This window comes from Triturus cristatus, chromosome 1_2 (genome assembly GCF_964204655.1).
Source record: "Triturus cristatus chromosome 1_2, aTriCri1.1, whole genome shotgun sequence".
Lineage (NCBI taxonomy): Eukaryota > Metazoa > Chordata > Amphibia > Caudata > Salamandridae > Triturus > Triturus cristatus.
Genome location: NC_140580.1, coordinates 35,469,282 through 35,488,287, shown reverse-complemented (window position 1 = coordinate 35,488,287; position 19,006 = coordinate 35,469,282). Strand labels below are relative to the sequence as shown.

Genomic DNA, 19,006 nt, shown 5'->3' with positions numbered 1-19,006 from the left:
GTTTCATACTTTAGGGATGCTGAATTTTGCCCTCATTCAGACCAAACAGGAATTTCAAATGAATCCGGCTGAATGATTGGTGTTAAAAAAGGACCGGGTTTTGTGAAATAGAGTTGCCATATAACTTAGTGCATTTGACAACATGATGGGGCCTCCGAGATGTAAACGTTCTGCCATTAAAACGACTGGATTTAGTTGACAGAACACAAACTGCGATTGAAGATTCAAGAGAACATACAAATGGCTGTAGGGTTGTGTTCACTGTGGTTCTTTCTAGAATTGCCATCTTCTTTTTACTTGTGACCTACTTTGTTTCAGTCTTTCTCTGCTTCATCAGCTTTATGCCCTCCCTGTACCTTGCCCAACTTGTCTTATTCTTCCTTGATTTTGGTTCTAAACCACATATTCCAAAGCCCAGTTTTAACTGAAGCTTAATTGGAAAGTCTCCCTTTAACCTGTTCTCGTCCTACATCCAAAATGCACTAACGCAGACATGTGTTACATTTGGGGATCAGTATATACACATTTGCACCAATACAAAGGGTTAGCAGCACCCTCAGAAATATTAAGGCACGTGCAAGGTGAAAAATCAAGTTTCATTTAATATTCAAATACGTTATTTTTTCACATCAGATGACACATAGGCACTGAATTAGTAATTTATAATAAGAGCAGACTGCTGGCCTCCTAAAAAAGGACACAGACATGTTCATGAAGTTAAGTACCACCATTGTTGGTTTCAGATCAGAATAATAGCTGTTGTGAGGCCCAGGCCTCAAAGGCTCAACAGAACAGGGTGAACGTGTGCAACTTCAAATGATCACTACAGGGTTCCCCCACAATCATAATGTACCCAATCAACAGTCAACGACGACTTTAAAAAAATCTTTATTTAGAAAGATCAGTTGAAATTATCTTGGACGATAAGATAGGCTGTTTCTTATTACTGATGAATATATTACAATAACAAGCACACATGAGCACAGCGGAGCTAATGTGCATTCTAGGCTTTCACATTATAAGTTTGTGTAAGACTCCATGTCATCAGTGCCAATGGTGGGATCTAAAACACAAGCATATGGCTCACTGCCTCCCAATACACTCTTGCACGGTTCCCTTTGAGTGTGCAGCGTAGAATGGAAATAAAATATCAGAGAAATAAATACACATCAGTCTACCTTAATAGCATCTTTTTTTGGTGATCAAAGGAGAGTAAACATTCCCCCAAAATAACGGGACCAGCTGCTTGTAGCGAATCCTGTAAGAAATGGGGTCTCTAGTTGGCAGTGGTTTGCACCCTGTCAAAGTAGGAACCCTCACTCTAGTCAGGCTAAGAGAGTCACACAACTAAGATAACCCCTGCTCACCCACTGGGTAGCTTGGCACTAGCAGCTAGGCTTATCACAGACAGAGACTAAACTGCTGATGTTCTTTCCCTAAAACTGCATTGAAAACAAAATCCAATTGGCACTCTCTGGCACAGGTGAGCCCCTTGTAAATGGTACCACGGGCACTGTTGCCAGGAAAAACCTCTAAGGGCTGCAGCACTTATTGTGCCAGCCTTAGAGGCCATATACGTACATACACGTACATACACACACACACACACAACCCCCACCCCGCCAGACCAGTTTAGAAAAATAGCCATTTTTTTCTGAATATAACAAGACCAAAACAACAAATATGCACAAGTCAAGATATGAATTTTTAAAGATTAAATAAAGTTGTAGTTCCAAGAATGGTTGCACTTGATCAAATCAAAGTACCTTAGATGCATCAAAAATCAAAGACGATGCGAAGTGCAGGAGGGGTGGGGGGGTAGAGGGTGAGGCCTCGAAAAAGCAGGCGATGTATTTATTCCTTACTTCTAGAGGGTAGGTGATGTGTTTGTTCCTAACTGTTGCAGTGGAGGTGAAGCATTGGTTGAGGACACTGCGTCTGTTCTTTACCAGCGCCCAGGGACGATACATCAAAAGGTCAAGTCGCGCCGATTCCACAGCGTTGAAGATGGCGCTGCATCGGAGCATGAAGCGACGCGTCACAGACTTCGGTGATGCAGTGCTCGAGACTGACGCAGCGGCTGTTTTTCAGAGGCGTTGCGACAAAATGCTGGGGCCTGCGTTTTAAGCAGGGACCATGCTCCTGTTGAAGCCGTGGCGATGCTTCATGTTTTGGCGATGATGCGCCGTGTCTGAGGGACGCTTGGAGTCAATGCAAGGGTTTTCTTCTTTGGATCAGCAGAACTCACTTCCAAGGGCCCAGGAACTGGATTTGGAACCACTTGGCAAGACAGACCACTCAGCAGAAGAGCCCAGGTACTGGTATGTGAAGTCTTTGATGGCCCTGAGACTTAACAGGAGGCAAGCTCAACTCAAGCCCTTGGAGAACCTTGGAAGCAAGATGTAGAAAGCAAAGTCCAGTCCTTTCACTTCCAGGACTGGAGCAGCAAGCAGCAGGCCAACACAAGAAAGCAAACAGCAAAGTGACAGTCCCTCCTGACAGCATATCTAAGTCTTCTTTCTGGCAGAATGTCCTCAACCCAGAAGTGTTCCGAGTTTATAGTGTCAGAGGTCCAGTACTTCTACCCATTTCAGACTTTGAAGTAGGCAAACTTCAAACAAAAATGTCTTTGTAGTGCACACGACCCTACCATTCCCTGCCATGGCTCCAGACACACTACAGGGGGTGGAGACTTCTTTATGCAAGGACAGGCACAGCCCTATTCAGGTGTTTGTGTCAACTCCTCCCACCATTTTAGCTCAGGAAGGCCCATCAGCTAGGTGATGGGCCATCAGGATATGCAGGGCACACCTAAGATCCATTTCTGTGACTGTCTAGAGTGAATGCATGAACAGCCCAACTGCCACCCTGACACCAAAGTGTATTCAGATGCTGGGAGAGCCACAGAATGGTTAAAGTAAGAAAATGCCAACTTTCTAAAAAGTGTGTTTGAATTGTGGGTCTATAGACCCCAAAGTCCAATTTTCAGCTCCCAATTGGCAGATACACTTGTAAGATGTCACAAGGCAGCTCCAATGCTAATCTATGAGAGACAGGCCTTGCTGTAGTAAAAAACGAAATTGGCAGAATTTCACTACCAGGACAAGTAAAACACAACAGTACATGTCCTACCTTTTAAATACACTGCATCTGCCCATTGGGCTACCTTGGGCCTACCTTACATGTAATAAAAGGGAAGGTTTGGCATGGCAAGTAAGGGAGCACTTGCCAGGTCGACATGGGAGTTTTAAGGGAGCACTTGCCAGGTCGACATGGAAGTTTTAAACTACACCTACACACACACCTACACACACACACGAGTTGCAGGTCTGAAAACTGTTTGCAGGACTACTCATGTGGGTGGCACAATCGTCGCTGCAGGCCCACTAGTAGCATTTGATTTACAGGCCCTGGGCACACATGGTGCACTGTGCTAGGGACTTGCTAGTAAATCAAATAGGCCAATCATGGAAACACCAAATACCAGTACATTTTAAATAGGAAGACTTGCACTTTAGCACTGGTCAGCAGTGGTAAAGTGCCCAAAGTCCTAACACCAGCAAAAACTAAATGCAGCACACAGTCAAAAAAAGGAGGTCAGAGGCAAAAAGACAGGGGAAATCACGCCAAAACATGCCAGGTCAAACACATCTTATTACAGTGCTCTTAACTGTGTATCCAATAATCATGATGAGGCATCAAACCATCCATCAAATGCATGCCTACTCCCCATTTCACCAATCAACATAGCCGTTAACTTTCTGTAGGGTTTTGGCACGTTAGCTACGCAAGTCACTAGTGCAACAAGTAACAAGCATTTGCAATGCAATAGGTCTCGCATTTACGCGAGTTTAAGCGATTGGCATTGTAAATGACAATGCCTTTTATTTGTTTTAGAAACGAAAACAAAAACAGAAATAAAAGGCATTGTTATTTGCAATGTCAATAGCGCATACTTGCGTAATGCAAAACCTATTGCATTGCAAATGCTTGTCCTGTTTGTAGTGACAGAATCTGAGGAGGCGGTCATAGGATGCAGGGCGACAAAATTGGTTGTCGCACCGAGTGCCAACAGCACTAATGCCGGCCCTGACTATGACAGCTGGTGGCGGTTCTCCTAGGCAAAAATGAGTAAGATCAGTAAGATGCTTCAGACTTTATGAGAAAACTATATGGGCCAGATTGAGGGATGAGTAACTGGAATGTATTCCTCACTTGTTCACTCTCTCTCTCGGTGGCCACCAAGGTTTGAGAATCAATGCCAGAGTACAGTAACTGGTTGGTAATGTGTGAGGTTTTGCATGTGGGGGGGTTAAGTACATGGATAAGAATCTTGACCTTCGACAACCAGGTAGAGTCACGAACATACAATACATAATGTATACACTAGGGTATATTAGGAACAAATCACACCATCTCCCCACCATAACAGGATGTGATAACCCTCCTCTCTACAGGTCATCACCACAGACCAATGTACTGCTAAGAGGTGCATGCCCCCAAAATAGGGAAACCAGAACTACATTAATCTTTGTTACTTTTATGTCAAAAATGACCACTTCTGATTTCTTTGTGCACGTCACGTTCAAAAAACGAGTAAAATGCACTAAAAAAGCTGCTGTCAAAGTACCGTCGTGTGAACTGAGAAGGCCTGAGGTAGTTATGGCCTGTAACCGCGTAGTGTTGAAGAATGCCAGTGTACATGGAACACTACACTTGCACCACAATCTGCTCTGTGAGAGGTCATCTGTAAGTGCTAGAGATACGAGGCACGGATTGCATTCTACACTCACATACATTCATGTATTAAAAGGCGTATACATTTGTCACTGTGACCTTAGTGCTACTATGAACATTTCAAACATCGATTTTGTGTGCCCTGCACTTTACAATCTCTCCCCAGCAGCAGGGAGAGCCGTTACAAGTGGTGCGAAGTGTTTTTTATGGCACCCAGTAACTAATTACTGAGGCCCTGTGGCTCAGTGGTGGTGAGGGGTTTTTAAAGATGAAAACAATACCAGATGATCCGTATTTATTAGAGCTAATAAATAACTGCATATGTGATTTTTTTTCTACCAAAAAGGGGAACAAAGGGGCATATTAACAAGCCAGGCGAAAAAATTATCGCCGCTTTAGAAGCGGCGATAATGGGCTTGATAATATGCTCTATGGAATTCCAATTGAAGCCCATGTTAGACGTCCTTCACATTTAACATGGGTTTCAATTGGAATTGTATCGCCTGGCTTGTTAATATGCCCCTAAGTGTGGTTTGGTCCTTTCCGCACCAAAATCCGCTTGCGCCTGTCTGCACGGGCGTTTGCTCTCTATAATTTTGATAGTTTATAACCCGCCGACATTCACCGAGGTAAAATGGCGGCTGATGGCCATAATTATTGCTAAAGTCGTGCTTCCGGTCTCGTGCAAACTCGTTTGCTCAATGACAAGAAAAAACAGAACAAAAAAAACATGCCATTCATAATGAGGGACGGGGTGAAAAGTCTGCTCCCCTCAAACCCCTGGATACATTTCGCCACTTCAAACCTGCTGATATTTAATGGAGAGAGAATGCCCGGTAAATACCGCACTGCGTAGATTTTGGTGCAACAAGCACTAAAATGCTACAACAAAAAAACGCATGTTGTGCTCATTTTGAGAGGGAACATCGGAATACGTGGTTGTTATGTTGAAATAGGCTACACCCCTACGGGAATCTCTTTACAGGCACCTTACTGGATAAAGAGGAAGAATAAAATCATAAGAAAAAAAGTGCTTCTGTATTTTATCACTGATGAGATTTTTATAAGCAATTTGCTATTTGATTGTGAACATTTTTAAACATATTTGGGATCTCTCGGAAACAAGCTGACTCGATGGTAAAAAGCGGTTGGCAATTACGATGTCACATGTACAGAATTTGGAGCGCAATTAATGTGCAGCTAGTTACCAGCAAGTTGAGCTAATTTATTTCAGGTGTGAATGTCGATAAAAAGCATTGTCGGCTGCAGCTCCGGAACAAAAAGGCATCAGCATTCCTGATTGTGGATATTGATGGCATGCCTTGGTGAACACAAGGGCGATTTTGTAAATGTTTCCTTTTACACCATAGCCTCAATAGATCTGTGCTCTGTACAACGCAGCGAACATGCAGCTTGCATCAGTGGAAACTGAGCCGTCAGGCAAAAGGCTGCATCGAACCTGAAACTTGGTCTGACTACCGGTGACCGAAAACGGATGCGTGGCCGAAGGGCTGAGCGAGAAGGGAGGGGGGAATGCCAGCATCAGAGGAGCCTGATTAAAGCTGAAAAGTGACACGACCGCGCAAATAAACAAGCTGCGATGAGGTGGGGGTAGTGTGAAAAGAGCGGGGAGAGAAGGGAGGGTGTAATAAAAAACAAAGGAGCCAAAACTATAGAGAAGGGAGGGGGGAGTGGGAGCAGCTGTGCACGTGCATGTGATCGTGCACTCAAGGTTTAGGCCAGCCAAAAGACTGTGGGTAGCACTTTGAAAATCCCACATACAAAATGTCTATTCGAGCCTTTGGCTCAGCAAGACCTAAAAAGGAATGTAGTAAGATAAGCAAACACCTCGGCCAATAGCTCCCACTGCAGGGAAGTGCCACGCTAACTGCAGGAAGGCTGCCCCTTTGGGTCAGCATCCTTTACATTTATCAACCTTCAGATTATATTTAGCCATTAGTTTCAGAGTGCAATGTAAACGATGCAGAACACTTAAATGGATTAATTTTCCCTAAATTCTGAATGGGACCTGGTTAACATGATGGTATTGTCAGGCTCCGACAGGTTGCGCCTACCGTATGGTCAGTATTGGACTTCGGCGGAGGACTACAACTCCCAGAAGGCTTACTAACTGGGAGGGGCCGTTGGGTATACGAGTCATTGACGCACACAGAGTAGCATCCGTAATTTTCGATTTGAAGACGCGAGACAGTGCGGCTGCATCGATCTCGGCTTCCTCTTTCTGGATACATAGTATTTGTGAGGACTTTGTGGCATTCTTGGGATGCCGTGCTATTTTGGTAAACTACTTCATGGGCAGAGAGTTTCTGTGACATAAGTGTCTTCTTCGGCGGCAGAAGGCTGTCTGTTCGTTTTCACTGTAGACACCTCGTGGAGTTTGGAGGACGTTCCGGTCTTCAGAGAGGAGCAAAGATCCAATGGCTGCTCTGTTCTTAGGCTACTTGGGCGGCAAAAAACATCAGTCTTCAGATGTTGGAAACCGGCTCATTCGCAGACAGCTGAACTGAAGGTAACATTGTTTTGTGGCCGTTGCTTAGTTTTGAAACACTATTCTTTAAGGGCAAAGTTTGCTGGAATTCTTTTCTTTTTCTATATGAGCTAACCAAGGAGATCATTGGTTTCTACAGGATCTGGAATAGAGACATGAAAGTTGCATTGGCTCTGTTTTGTTGGGTCCTCACATTTGTTGCTTAAGGAATTTAGCAGGAGAGCATTTCTTCATTGACATTGGGACAAGGATTCAAGAACTCATTTTGTGGGAACTTTGACCTCTGAACTTAAAAGAACACCGTACTTTCTTTTTGGGTCTCTTTTTCTTTCTTCTTTGAGAATTAAAGGAGGGTTATCAGAGGTATGGGTTTGAATGGAGTAGTAATTTGTTTAAGTTTTGTTATTGCAGGAATATTCTCTTCCAAGTAGAGAGCTGTATCACTACTGGTTAGAGAGAGGAACTCAGCGGTACCTTGAACCCTGTCTGTAGGTATTGTTCACATTAGCGAAAGTCTATGAGTGTAGTTATTGTTTATGGAACTAAACTAATATTGTGTTCATTGTCCACAGGTCTCCCATTCCCTGCTGTTCCTACCCTAATCCCTATCCCTCGCTTGATCACCTCAATACTCTGTGCACATTGTGTCAGAGTTGGGGATGTCAAGAGGTGGACCCCTTTATGCATCGCCCAGATTCTGAGGAGTTCCTGTGGACTCAACAGATATTCCCTTGGCTCATCTGTCAGTTCTGGTCCCAGGTCCTCTTATTAGGCTTATTCGACAGCTGAACCTTTCACTAACCGAATTTTGCAAGCTTCTGTATACAAAAGAGAGTCACCACATGTTTAAGGTTGCTTTCAGTAAGCAATGTAGTGAGAACTTCATATTCCGATGGAGTATATGGAGAGGATTCCCACATAAGGTTCAGCTATACTTTTAAGTCTAGAATAGAACAATTAAAGCAATGGTGTGTCACCTTCCCGCTCTCCCTTAAAGGAATGTACTGATAGGAATCCTCCCTCCCTCAGAAACAAGTCTCCAAGTGTCTTCAAATTCATTTTGCTCAAGATCCAATTGAAACAAGTCCCCAGAGAAGGAGGCAGAGTCTGGTTATCAGCCAGTGGAAGTAAAAGGGACAATAGTTGTTAATAATGGTAGTTAAAGTCCTGAAAATCATGACTGACCATACCATGCAATACATGGAGTGGGGAAACAGGTCTAGTTATTCGCTGGACGCATACTTAAGATGGTCTACAAGGTGCCACTGGTTACAACTCATCTGTAACTGCAAATGTCTGGAACAAAGAGGTGGACAAACCAAAAAAAGTTGCAAACTGTACCTGTGAAGCCAGTTAGCACAGTTGTAACTAAGGTACTGCCAGCCTCTTCCCTCATGGGACTAGTGAGCACCTCCCACCAAATCCTAGTTTGTACCCTAGATCAAGTAGGTTTTAAATGTGGTGTTTTTAACTTGGCAAATACTGCGTGTGCCAAAAGAAAGTGAATTGTAATGAATAAATACAGGATTCTCTGCAAGACTACCATTTTAATAATAGTGATACAGCTCGTTGTAGATATGGGTAGCATAAGACAACTGTTCACTAGTAATGTCAGTTCATCATGGGCCATACCATACTTCTCAGGGATCATCGAGTCTGGGCCACTAACAATTTGGACTCAAGTATTTTTTGGAGTAAGCCCACCAAAGCAGTTAGAAATCATAACCTGCTTTCTTCGTTGGTGTTGCAAGTCAAAATATTTCAGGGTTTCGCCAAATTTTATCACTTAACAGATTTTTGCTCCAAAGTAACTCTCACGTTTTTGTTCATGTAATAGGTCATCTGCATAAAGTGAAGTGTATAAAAAAAAAAAAACTCCTGCGCCAAATTAAGCAATATCTCAAAACACAATTTCCCGTCATCTACAAAAGTCCTACCACAGAGGCACTGTGGCATTGTAGTGCGCTTGAGAAGGTAATGCAAAGTAAACCAATTTCGGATATACCCAGATTGACCACATAAGGCATGAATACACCAGCAATAATTTTGTAAAGTATTAGAATATAAACATGGATCATAAACAGCAATATGAGCAGCATTCCAGTCACTTTACCAGTTTCAATAACACGGTTATAACCTCTCTAACAGTGGGGTCAGTACGCCAGCAGACCTGCCTTCCCCAGAAATTGTCAGAAATTAGTATGAGTGATTTAAAGGGGGTGGGGGTAAAAATCAGGGGCAGACAGTCCTACATATTCCCTATAAAAGTTGAGTCATGCCGCCTATTCCACAGACTTGAACCCCTGCTTTAGCTTTAATGGCTACTGTTATCTCATCTGTAGCTAATGAACTGTTTAACTGATCTTGAATATCCGCGACCACCCATTCAAATGTAATGTTGTCTAGATACTGGGATAGCTGAAGGGGCAGGGTCGTAGTCTGGAATAATTATCAACAAAGGAGCCAAGTAGACCTTTGGTGTTAAAAACCGATTCGTCAGTGGGAATGCTTATCTGTGAAATTGTATTGTGTACCCTGGTATCATTCAAGAACCAGGCCAAGATTACCACACCCTCATCCAACAGTCTTGCACATCCAGGTCTGCCTAGGTATGCTGGTTTGTGAACTGGAGTCTTGTAGAACTGTGTAGAGAAGAAGTTAGTTACTTCAGTTCCCCAAAGTTTGTAAGTTTCATATTTTCACATGTAGCCTAGCCTCCTCCCCAGTCATAAGCTCACCTTTTATGCAAGTCATTCACAGTTGTGCTCTTAGTGCCTGGACACTCTTAAGTCTAGCTGTGCACTCTAAAAGTCCCCCATTCATTCTTCTTTCATTCCACCTGAGCTGTGTTGGATTAAAGGGGGGGGGGGGGCTTGGTGAAGAATTTGAACATGTTCAGATCACCGGCTGATGTTTGGGTAATTTGAAATGAGGTGATGTGCTACTGAACAAATCCACGGCCATTGCAACACTGTTTACTACTATTATAAGTTAACAGACTCTCAGAATGATGAGGAATGACTTCTATGAAAGATCCAATGCTGGAGAATTTCTCATTGGGTGGAAAGGCAATGTCAAATTTTTATATGAGAGGCGCTCAATGATTTTTGTAATTTATGCTACCTGAATGATCTGGGACTGCAGTTATTGGGCTAATGTAAAATGTATTTCACTAAAAAAAAAAAAACAACAACAAAAAAAAAACGCTTTTGCTCACATAGATTACTTTTTCCCAAGGACATTACCTCTAATTCATTCAGCCTCTGGATGCGAGGGGTGAAGTGGAGTTTATCAACATCACATGCAAAAGGTGGCTGCCAGTCCTGAAAAGAAGATAAGCAACACCATTAAAAATCACAGTACATGTAATTGATAGCTAAACTGCAAGGGTGATTCCCCGTAAGTGAGAACTGAACTTTCATCGACAGTAAACTGAATCCAAGCATAGGAAATATAGGGGGAACAGATAGGGTGGCAAAAGAGAAAAGGGATTAGTTTACTACAGGGGTCTATTTGAGTCCCCTGCCAAAGCATGTAACCATCTACAAAATGTCATGACTTTAAGGACAGTTCACCTAGTCAAAGTCAACAATTAAAACAAGCATTTGCAATGTAATAGGTCTCGCCTTTGCATAAGTTTGAGCTATTGACAATGAAAATGACAATGCCTTTCATTTATGTGGTTTGAAAACCTGTAAGCGGTGCGTAAACACACACTTTTCAAACATGGGTGAACACATCACGGAGGGAAGTGGGGAGGAAGCACACAGGGTGAGCACATCATGGAGGGAAGTGGGGAGGAAGCACACATGGGTGAGCACATCACAGAGCGAAGTGGGGAGGAAGCACACATGGGTGAGTACATCACGGAGGGAAGTGGGGAGGAAGCACACAGGGTGAGCACATCGTGGAGGGAAGTGGGGAGGAAGCACACATGGGTGAGCACATCACCGAGTGAAGTGGGAGGAAGCACACATGGGTGAGCACATCACGGAGGGAAGTGGGGGGGAAGCACACAGGGTAAGCACATCACGGAGGGAAGTGAGGAGGAAGCACACAGGGTGAGCACATCACGAAATCAATGGGATATTCAGTAACACTCCCTGGCACGAGCCACACCCCCCCCTGGCCCCACGCCTGGTTCCTACTTCCCTTCCTTTCAGTAGACGGGGGTGGGGGGAACTTGTATATTTGGCTCCTAGGGGGTCCGCTTGCAGACAGCGCCCCACGCACGCGCCTGCCGGGCCCATCCTGCAGTGATGCCGTTTGGTCTCCTCTATATAAAGTGTCGGGATTGAATTTACTTCAGTCGGTTCAATACCAGCGCCGGGAGATTTCCCACCATAAACCAATCGGTGACTTCACTTTCAACAGATTCTTAGCGCTTCCAACGCGGCCCTCCCGCACCCTGGCTCCACAGGCGTGAATGTTTTGATATTATCGGGGCCTACCTGCGGCCCCCTCTGCTCTGATTTAAAATCACATGGCCGGGGTCGCGGGGTACCCCTTAATATATGTGTGCAGTGGAAGCACAGGTTGTAACACCAGCAGCGCCTCAGAGACAAGGGTCTCACTCCGCTCTGACTGCGAAACGTCTTCAGAAATGCTAATATGACACGGTTCGGTGAGCAGGGGCGTGGGGTGCAGCAGGTGCAGAGGCACCAGGACCCAGTGAAATCTGCTCATTGCTGTATTTTATTATTAAAACAACAGCCGCTCTGCATTTCCATACAATGGGGCCCATACAACACTGGCTACGTGACGTCACTGTCAGCGAGTTGTACTTTGAGTATATTATTAATAAAGCGTCCTCGGACACGCATCCGGGATGACGACAGGACGAGCGCAGGGGTCTTGGTGTCTGGAACATTGACTGCCATGGTCCCCTCTCCTCCACACAACACCGAATGGAAAATCCCCCACCGCCTTCTTGGAGACCTCTACAGATCTCCGACAGCCCTGCTGTCCATATAGTAACCTCTATCTTTCTGTGTTTGACTGCGGTGTCTCATTGTGCATCCACTGTCCTGGTTTAATACCGTGCGAAAATAACGCCAACCAGGTTACCACCGTTTTTTTATATTGCTTGATTTTAAAATGCGAAAAGGGCGAAAAATGTGACGAATCGTGCGTGTGCTGCTAGGTTAGGGGGTACAGCGTGCAAATAAAGAATGCTGTAACATTGGCTCCGCCTGGGATAGTCGTGAAGTGTTTACAAACACGTTTGCAGTCCGGAATTACAGGACAGTAACGACGTACCGGAGATGTATTAAAATAGTAAAGAAAACTGCTAAATGCAGCAAAAAAAATCCAATAGTAAATAGCACGTAAATATCAGAGAAGTGACGCCAGACGCCCTCTCACTGTTCAGCTCGGAGGCGGTAGCCATTTCTCGGCCCACATTGGTGGCTCGGTCCGTTTCTGTGGTTCTTGACTATTGCTTCACACCCTGGCACTGCTACCCACAGACTTCTTCGCCTAGCCCTGATCCGGTGCACAATCTGTGCTCATGCCCAGTTTGCAATAAGTATATAGAGTTTCCCCATGTACAGGTTGAGCCCCTTATATACTCTCTTTTTACTCCTTCCATGTACACGCTGTGCCATGGTTCACCCATGCCCTCTGTGTGTGCCCTGCGCTCACCAGCCTTCCCACGTGCGCCTTGTGCCTCTCATGCTCCTCTTGTGTATCCCCGTGCTCCCCATACACCCTCTGTTCTTTCTGTTCACCTGGTACTTCGTGGGTAATGTCTGTGCTTCTGGTGTGCCCCACATGCACTTCCGGTGCACTCCCCGCTCATGTAGAGAACCACTTGTTTGTAGGCTACTCTTGAAACCTATGTCTAACCAGTGTACTCTGTGCTTCAAGGGCTGCGTCGGTGCTTCCAGGCACTACATCATCTCCGTGTCCTCTATGTGCTGCGGCCCCCTCACTGTAGTTCTTTGCACCCTGTGCATCTTTCTGTTGCACCCCTCTGTGCTTCCCATGTGCGGCCAGCAGCCCAGCACCCTGCTTCCCAGTGCACACGTGCCCTCTTCGCTGTCCCTCAAAAGCCCTCTCGAGTCTGCGGTTTAACTGTGAACACCTTTGCTGGGATCTGAGAAAGAGGCGCGGGGCCTACTGCTCCTACAACGGAGACTAAAACCTACGGTGCTCATAGGTTTGCTCAACCTACAGCAGAGAAAACACCACTGCCCCCCCCCCATCCCCCACTCAGGCCGATGCCCCCCTCTCATGGATGGTGCTCGTGGGTTTGCACAACCTGCATCAGAAAGTACAGTTCCTCTCCCCTCACCCACCCTCGGCCCTTTTCATGGACGGTGCTCGTAGATTTCCGCTAATTACAACAGAGAGAACACCCCCCCCCACACACACACACACACACACACACACACTCTCTCTCTCTCTCTCTCTCTCAATCATGGACCATCTTATGGTGAACTCTCTCTTGGCCTCCTCCTGTCCAAATTTCTTTCCTTCAAGTGCTTAGCTGGGAGCCTGCTGCTGCCTGTGCGCAGGAGTAAGGCATGAGGGCCTGCTCTTTAAAGTATCTGCTCGCAGCTTGCGGCACTAGAGCGCTTAAAAAGAGCTGCGCACACCTCTTCGGCGCTAGGAAAACAAGCGCGGCAGGGGCCCGAAAGTGAAAGAGAATTTCTTGTCTTTATGGGGCCATGTGTTTGAAACACATGGCCCCATAAAGATAAGAAACCTTTTACTTCAGAAGTAAAGCAGGCGAGGCCGTCCAAGTGGGATGGCCGAAAAAGCCGAACTAAAACGTCATGAACAGCTCTTTCCCAATGGCTGGCCACCGTTTAGCATAAACGGTGACGCCAGCCAATGGGAAAGAGGGGCGGGGCTTAAAGCCCTTTACAGAAAATACCTACAAACATTAAATCTCGCCTGCGAGACTGCGCATGTGCGCAGCCCACGCTAGCCGAGACCTAAACAAGCCCTGGGAAAGCTATTAGGTCTCACATTGGGACCTGCTGGCTTTGAAAATGCTGTACACCGATGGTCAAGAGAGGGAAAAAAAAAAGCCATGAATCTAGTGCTGTAGGCCGCCATGTCATCATATAACCACATGCATTCATGTGTGGTCACACATGCGTGCACATAAATGTTGGGGGTACCTTTTTTTTGTCGATTTACTGATACAAGATATAATCGTAAAAGTGAAGGAACAGACAGCAATTCGCTACCACACCCGCCCAAAAAATATCTTTAAGTAATTTAAAAAAATGGCTGGGTGAGGGTGGATAGGGGTTGTTGGGGCAGCAGATAAGGAGAAGTAATGGAAGTGAGTGGGTGAAATAAAAAATAAAGCTATGTGGTGGGAGGAGGGAAAAAGCAGTGCACAAGTAAGAAGGCAACACAGTAAGGGTACAGAGGGAGAGGCACATGACAGAGTAACACTTGGCATTGAGGAGGTTATTCAGGGGTGGGATAAGAGCACGAGGAAGAGAGCTGGAAAACACATGCACCATCTCATGAAGTGATTAACCAAAAATAAAAAAAACTCTAGCCTAAAAGCGGGTAGTGAAAGGATACAATCATCCAATCGAAAGGATGATAAAGATGTCAAACACAAGAAAAGAAAGGCAAGCAACTGAATACAAGCAAGCAAATGAGTGACAAAGGCAATTAATGGTAAGAAATGGAGAGGCTTTAAGCCAGCTGTGTGTTTTTGGGAAGCCCACTAAACGTCTTTTGCAGCCAAACAGCTGGAGTTGTCTGGTGGGTGAAATACAAAAATGGTAACAGCTAATGGGTGAAAGGGACTGACCAAGAGAGAGACACCAGAGGGTCTCCCACGGAAAGCTAAAGCGGTTTGTAGGCGACCTAAATCCGTGGTAAACCCAGTTGCTATATTAAACTGTTTTACTTGGAAAGAAAATCCATGTCCCACCTACAAGACATGTGCTGGTAGAGATAATCAAAGAATAAGTCCAAATCAGCAACAGTACAGAACTAAATATTGGACATTTCTTTTGCATACACCAGTTAAGTTCTCTTCACAAACTGACCATCATTGAACATTACTCACGGAGTCAGGCAAGAAGCGGACAACAGAGACACATGAAATCCCAAACCAACCGTCAATGCCATATAGACTCCTACTTTGACCCCATTTATGTAAATACATTGAGGAATCAAGTCTCAAATGTCTTGTTTTTTTGATGCACTCTCATGTCAATCACATGGGCACAATTTGAACACATTATTTTACATGATTGTTATATTGACTTTGTGAATACATTGAATTGTGTATAATTAGCTTACGGTTGGTCTTAAAATGTATGTAGCTCATGAGATAAAATGACAAATTTGTGAATAATGTACCACTTGTGGCGATCATCTTTATCCATGTGTTTGTATAATTCCTAGCACCTTTCAGTAACAAGTCTACAATGAACCACTGTTTTGTGTTATAGGTTAGTGCCCTTGGTTCCAGATATAGTCGCAAAATTAGGCATACCCTTGTTGTTTTCTGCACTCTATGTTCCAAGTCAGTATGTATGGCATTTATAGACTTTAGTAGGATCTTTCCCCACTTGTCAGCTTTGTTTTATGAGTGAAGCCAAAGGCAGTCTCCTGGCTTAGTCTGTTTGTATTGCCTCGCTGATTGAAAAATCTAGATTTTACGCCATCATGCCACAGAAGCTACTGGGTGGTAGGCCTGGACACATCCCTTTTGGTCCCATTGAGGCCATCTTGCATTGTGTAAACTCATCGACAACTCAGATACCCAGCTGATCCACTCAGTAGGCAGTGTCCCCTGGAAGCAGAGTTTTGGTGCCAGCCTCAAGGGCTCAGCATCTGCCTCGCACATTAGTCATTCAGAGTGCAACCTGGTCCTATCAATTTCAACATCCATCGTAGCTCTGGTTAGGTTGCGAAACTGTGAAGGAATCTTCTCCCCGCTCTGCCAGCAGAGTAGCCAGTAGGCTTGGATGCACTATATTTCTTGTTCGCCTTTCACTCTGGGGAATTATGAGCCCAGGCCATCACCATCAGTTTGGGTTGTACTTTTTCTGCAAAGTATTGCAGTTGGTCAGCCCAACTTCCTGCAAATAGAGGCGCAGTGGCGTCTCCTGCCCAGCCAAGTCTTCTTTACTGTGATACCACAAGAAGCCTGCTTCTCCGGTGCAGGGTCTCCCGGTAAAAAGAATCCAGCCAACTTAGCCATTGACAGGCCCCCAACAAAAACATTTATAAAAAGAAGAAAAATAGATAGGGTTATTTCTGATTATCATATGGATGCAAAAACCTACCAACTTGGGGCCAGCAAACAAGCAGTACGGGGTATCCACCTAAATGCATAGCGCCTGAATGCGGATTTATCCGGGCCATAAAAAGAAAATGCCACAAGTAAGGAAGGGTCTTAAAGATGCTTCGCACTACTAGCGGCAATATTAACACTTTGTCTTGTAAATATTATTTTCAATAGGGTGAAAAGCCCAAGAAAGAATACTGATCAGGACACCAACATATGCAAAGAGGACATGCGGCAAAAGGAAAAAATAAGTGTGTGCAGTACAACATTTTTCTAGTGGAACAGTGATAAACGATCAACAAAAAGACTTGGCATAACCCAATCAGTTTGAAATCATTGATTCACAAAAAAAACACCACACACACAGAGAAAAAGACTCCAAGCAGACTGATGTACCACAAGACCAAAAATATAATTTTCATACCGGTACAAAACAGAATATTCATCAACAAGGCCAAAGCATGCTCAAATATATTTTTATAAAAAACCCACAAAGCTATACAATAGAAGTGAACAACGAAAACAATAGTGAACCAAAAAGACTGCTAGATTCAACAGCAAGAACAGGAAAATACCTACAACAACCAACATCAAGATGGGGGGCGTGGCCAGGCCAGCTACGATGGCAGTCGTGTCCTGCTGAGGCTCCACGATCGGGTCTGCATAATGCCCGTTTCCTAGCGTCGCCCCGATCTACCCAGACACCAGCCAGGTGGCGGAACACATGCGGCACCAAACGGGGTCGTGAATTCGTAACTGGGTGCACTCCCGACGACATAATGGTGGCAATTAGGATGCAGTTCCCGGGGACAAGATGGCGCCCGCCAGTCTTCGATTGCGAGCTCCGGGAGATCAGACCGGAGCCCCGAGACGTACTCCAGCAGCAACACTTGCGCAGGTGGACACAGCCACAGTGGCGGCGAGAGGGCACTCCGACACTGCTGTGGCCTGATGCGATCAATGGAACACACGTAAGGAGGCAGACAGCGACGGCGGCGATAGGCGGTGGCCCGCCATTTTGGCTGCTGCGGTCATTCCTTCACTACACCACTGACCCGCAATCCTGCCGAGCACGATAGGAGCACTAACCAACATCCAGCAATACTCCAGAAGCCGGGAGGCCGATTACTGCCCCCAACACAGCAACGGAGCGTGAGTTACCCCCAGTCAACAGCGGCCGCCTGACCCTAAAATGGCACCTAGTGTTTGCAGCAGATGGCGGACTTGAATCCTGATCCCTGGAGACCCCTGGGGGCATAAGGCACCGCCGAGACAGAGGTGAGCAGCGGACCCCACGCATCCAGTGTCAAAATTAAAGTGAACTTCTCCAGTTGCAGCAGGGAACTAACGTGCTCAAGGTAGCTGCCGCCTGACCTTAAAATGGAGGCTATATAACCCGGACTCCCCCTGCTCCTATCTAACCGGTGAGACACCGACTAGGTACGCGACCTGACTACTAGGCCACTGGTGGCCCCCGCAAGAACCTCTCTCCCGTACCAACACGCAACTTGCACCATGCCTTTCATTGCAGCACCCACAACCGCAAAGAAGCGAGCTGAACGCTGAAGCAAACAGACCGAGGAGCCCCCTCCTACCTCCAGACACCTACTGAGCGGCCGTTGACACCATTTCTTGCCCGGTGGGCGTCATTTCTTCAACAGGGCCACACAACCCAGCATCAGATCATCTTCACATTGAGAAACACGCTCCACCACCTGTGACGGCGCCTGCATCGTGCGAAGCCTCCTCAACCACCTCAATGGGGAAACCGAAAGCAACACAGCATACCACAGTCCCCGAAACCGCTCCAGAGAACATGCCAAATACCCGGACATGGGCCACGACTACTGCACCTCAATCGGACCGGTCAATTTCGGACAAACTGGATAAGGTCTTAGCTGCCATCGAACTCTCCAGAATGTCCATGGAGGAACAACTTGGCACCCTCGCGACGGATGTCAGCCTTATCCGAGATGACCACCGCAAATTGGCAGACAAAGTGAGGGAAGGAGAGAGGACAGTGGCCGACCTGCAGCCCACCGTCAAGGCGCACGAGAAGACGCTGCAGGACGTCCTGAGCCGTCTCACCACCATGGAGGAACGCGCAAACGATTTAGAAGGGCGCTCAATGTGCTGTAACATCCGAGTGCTGGGTCTCCCGGAGGGGATTGAAGGCGCGAACCCGCTGGAATACCTAGAGGCATGGGTGAAGACCTTCACCCCCACATCTGACCGCACAGCATTCTTCTCCATCAAACGCGCCCACAGGGTCCCGGCCCGAAGGCCTCCACCGGGAGCAGCCCCCAGACCGATGCTGGTGAAATTCCTGCACTTTCGAGACCGGGATGCAGTACTTCGAGCAGCCAGACAAGCAGCCCCTCTGCGCATGGAAAATAAACAGATAATGATATTCCCCGACTATGCATGAGCAGTGCAGCAACAAAGGTCATCTTTTTTGCAAGCGAACAATATCCAATACTCCTTGC

General features: G+C 45.9%; 1 protein-coding gene across 6 annotated transcripts in view; it reads right to left on the bottom strand.

Annotated features, from left to right (window-relative positions):
• Positions 1-19,006, bottom strand: part of KDM5B (lysine demethylase 5B) — an 897,967-nt gene that overhangs the window by 825,055 nt on the left and 53,906 nt on the right. For all 6 annotated transcript variants that reach the window (XM_085600396.1, XM_085600377.1, XM_085600387.1 and 3 more), the window contains exon 2: positions 10,492-10,569. In XM_085600396.1, the coding sequence (XP_085456522.1) occupies positions 10,492-10,569 (78 nt within the window). The remainder of the gene's footprint in view (positions 1-10,491; positions 10,570-19,006) is intronic.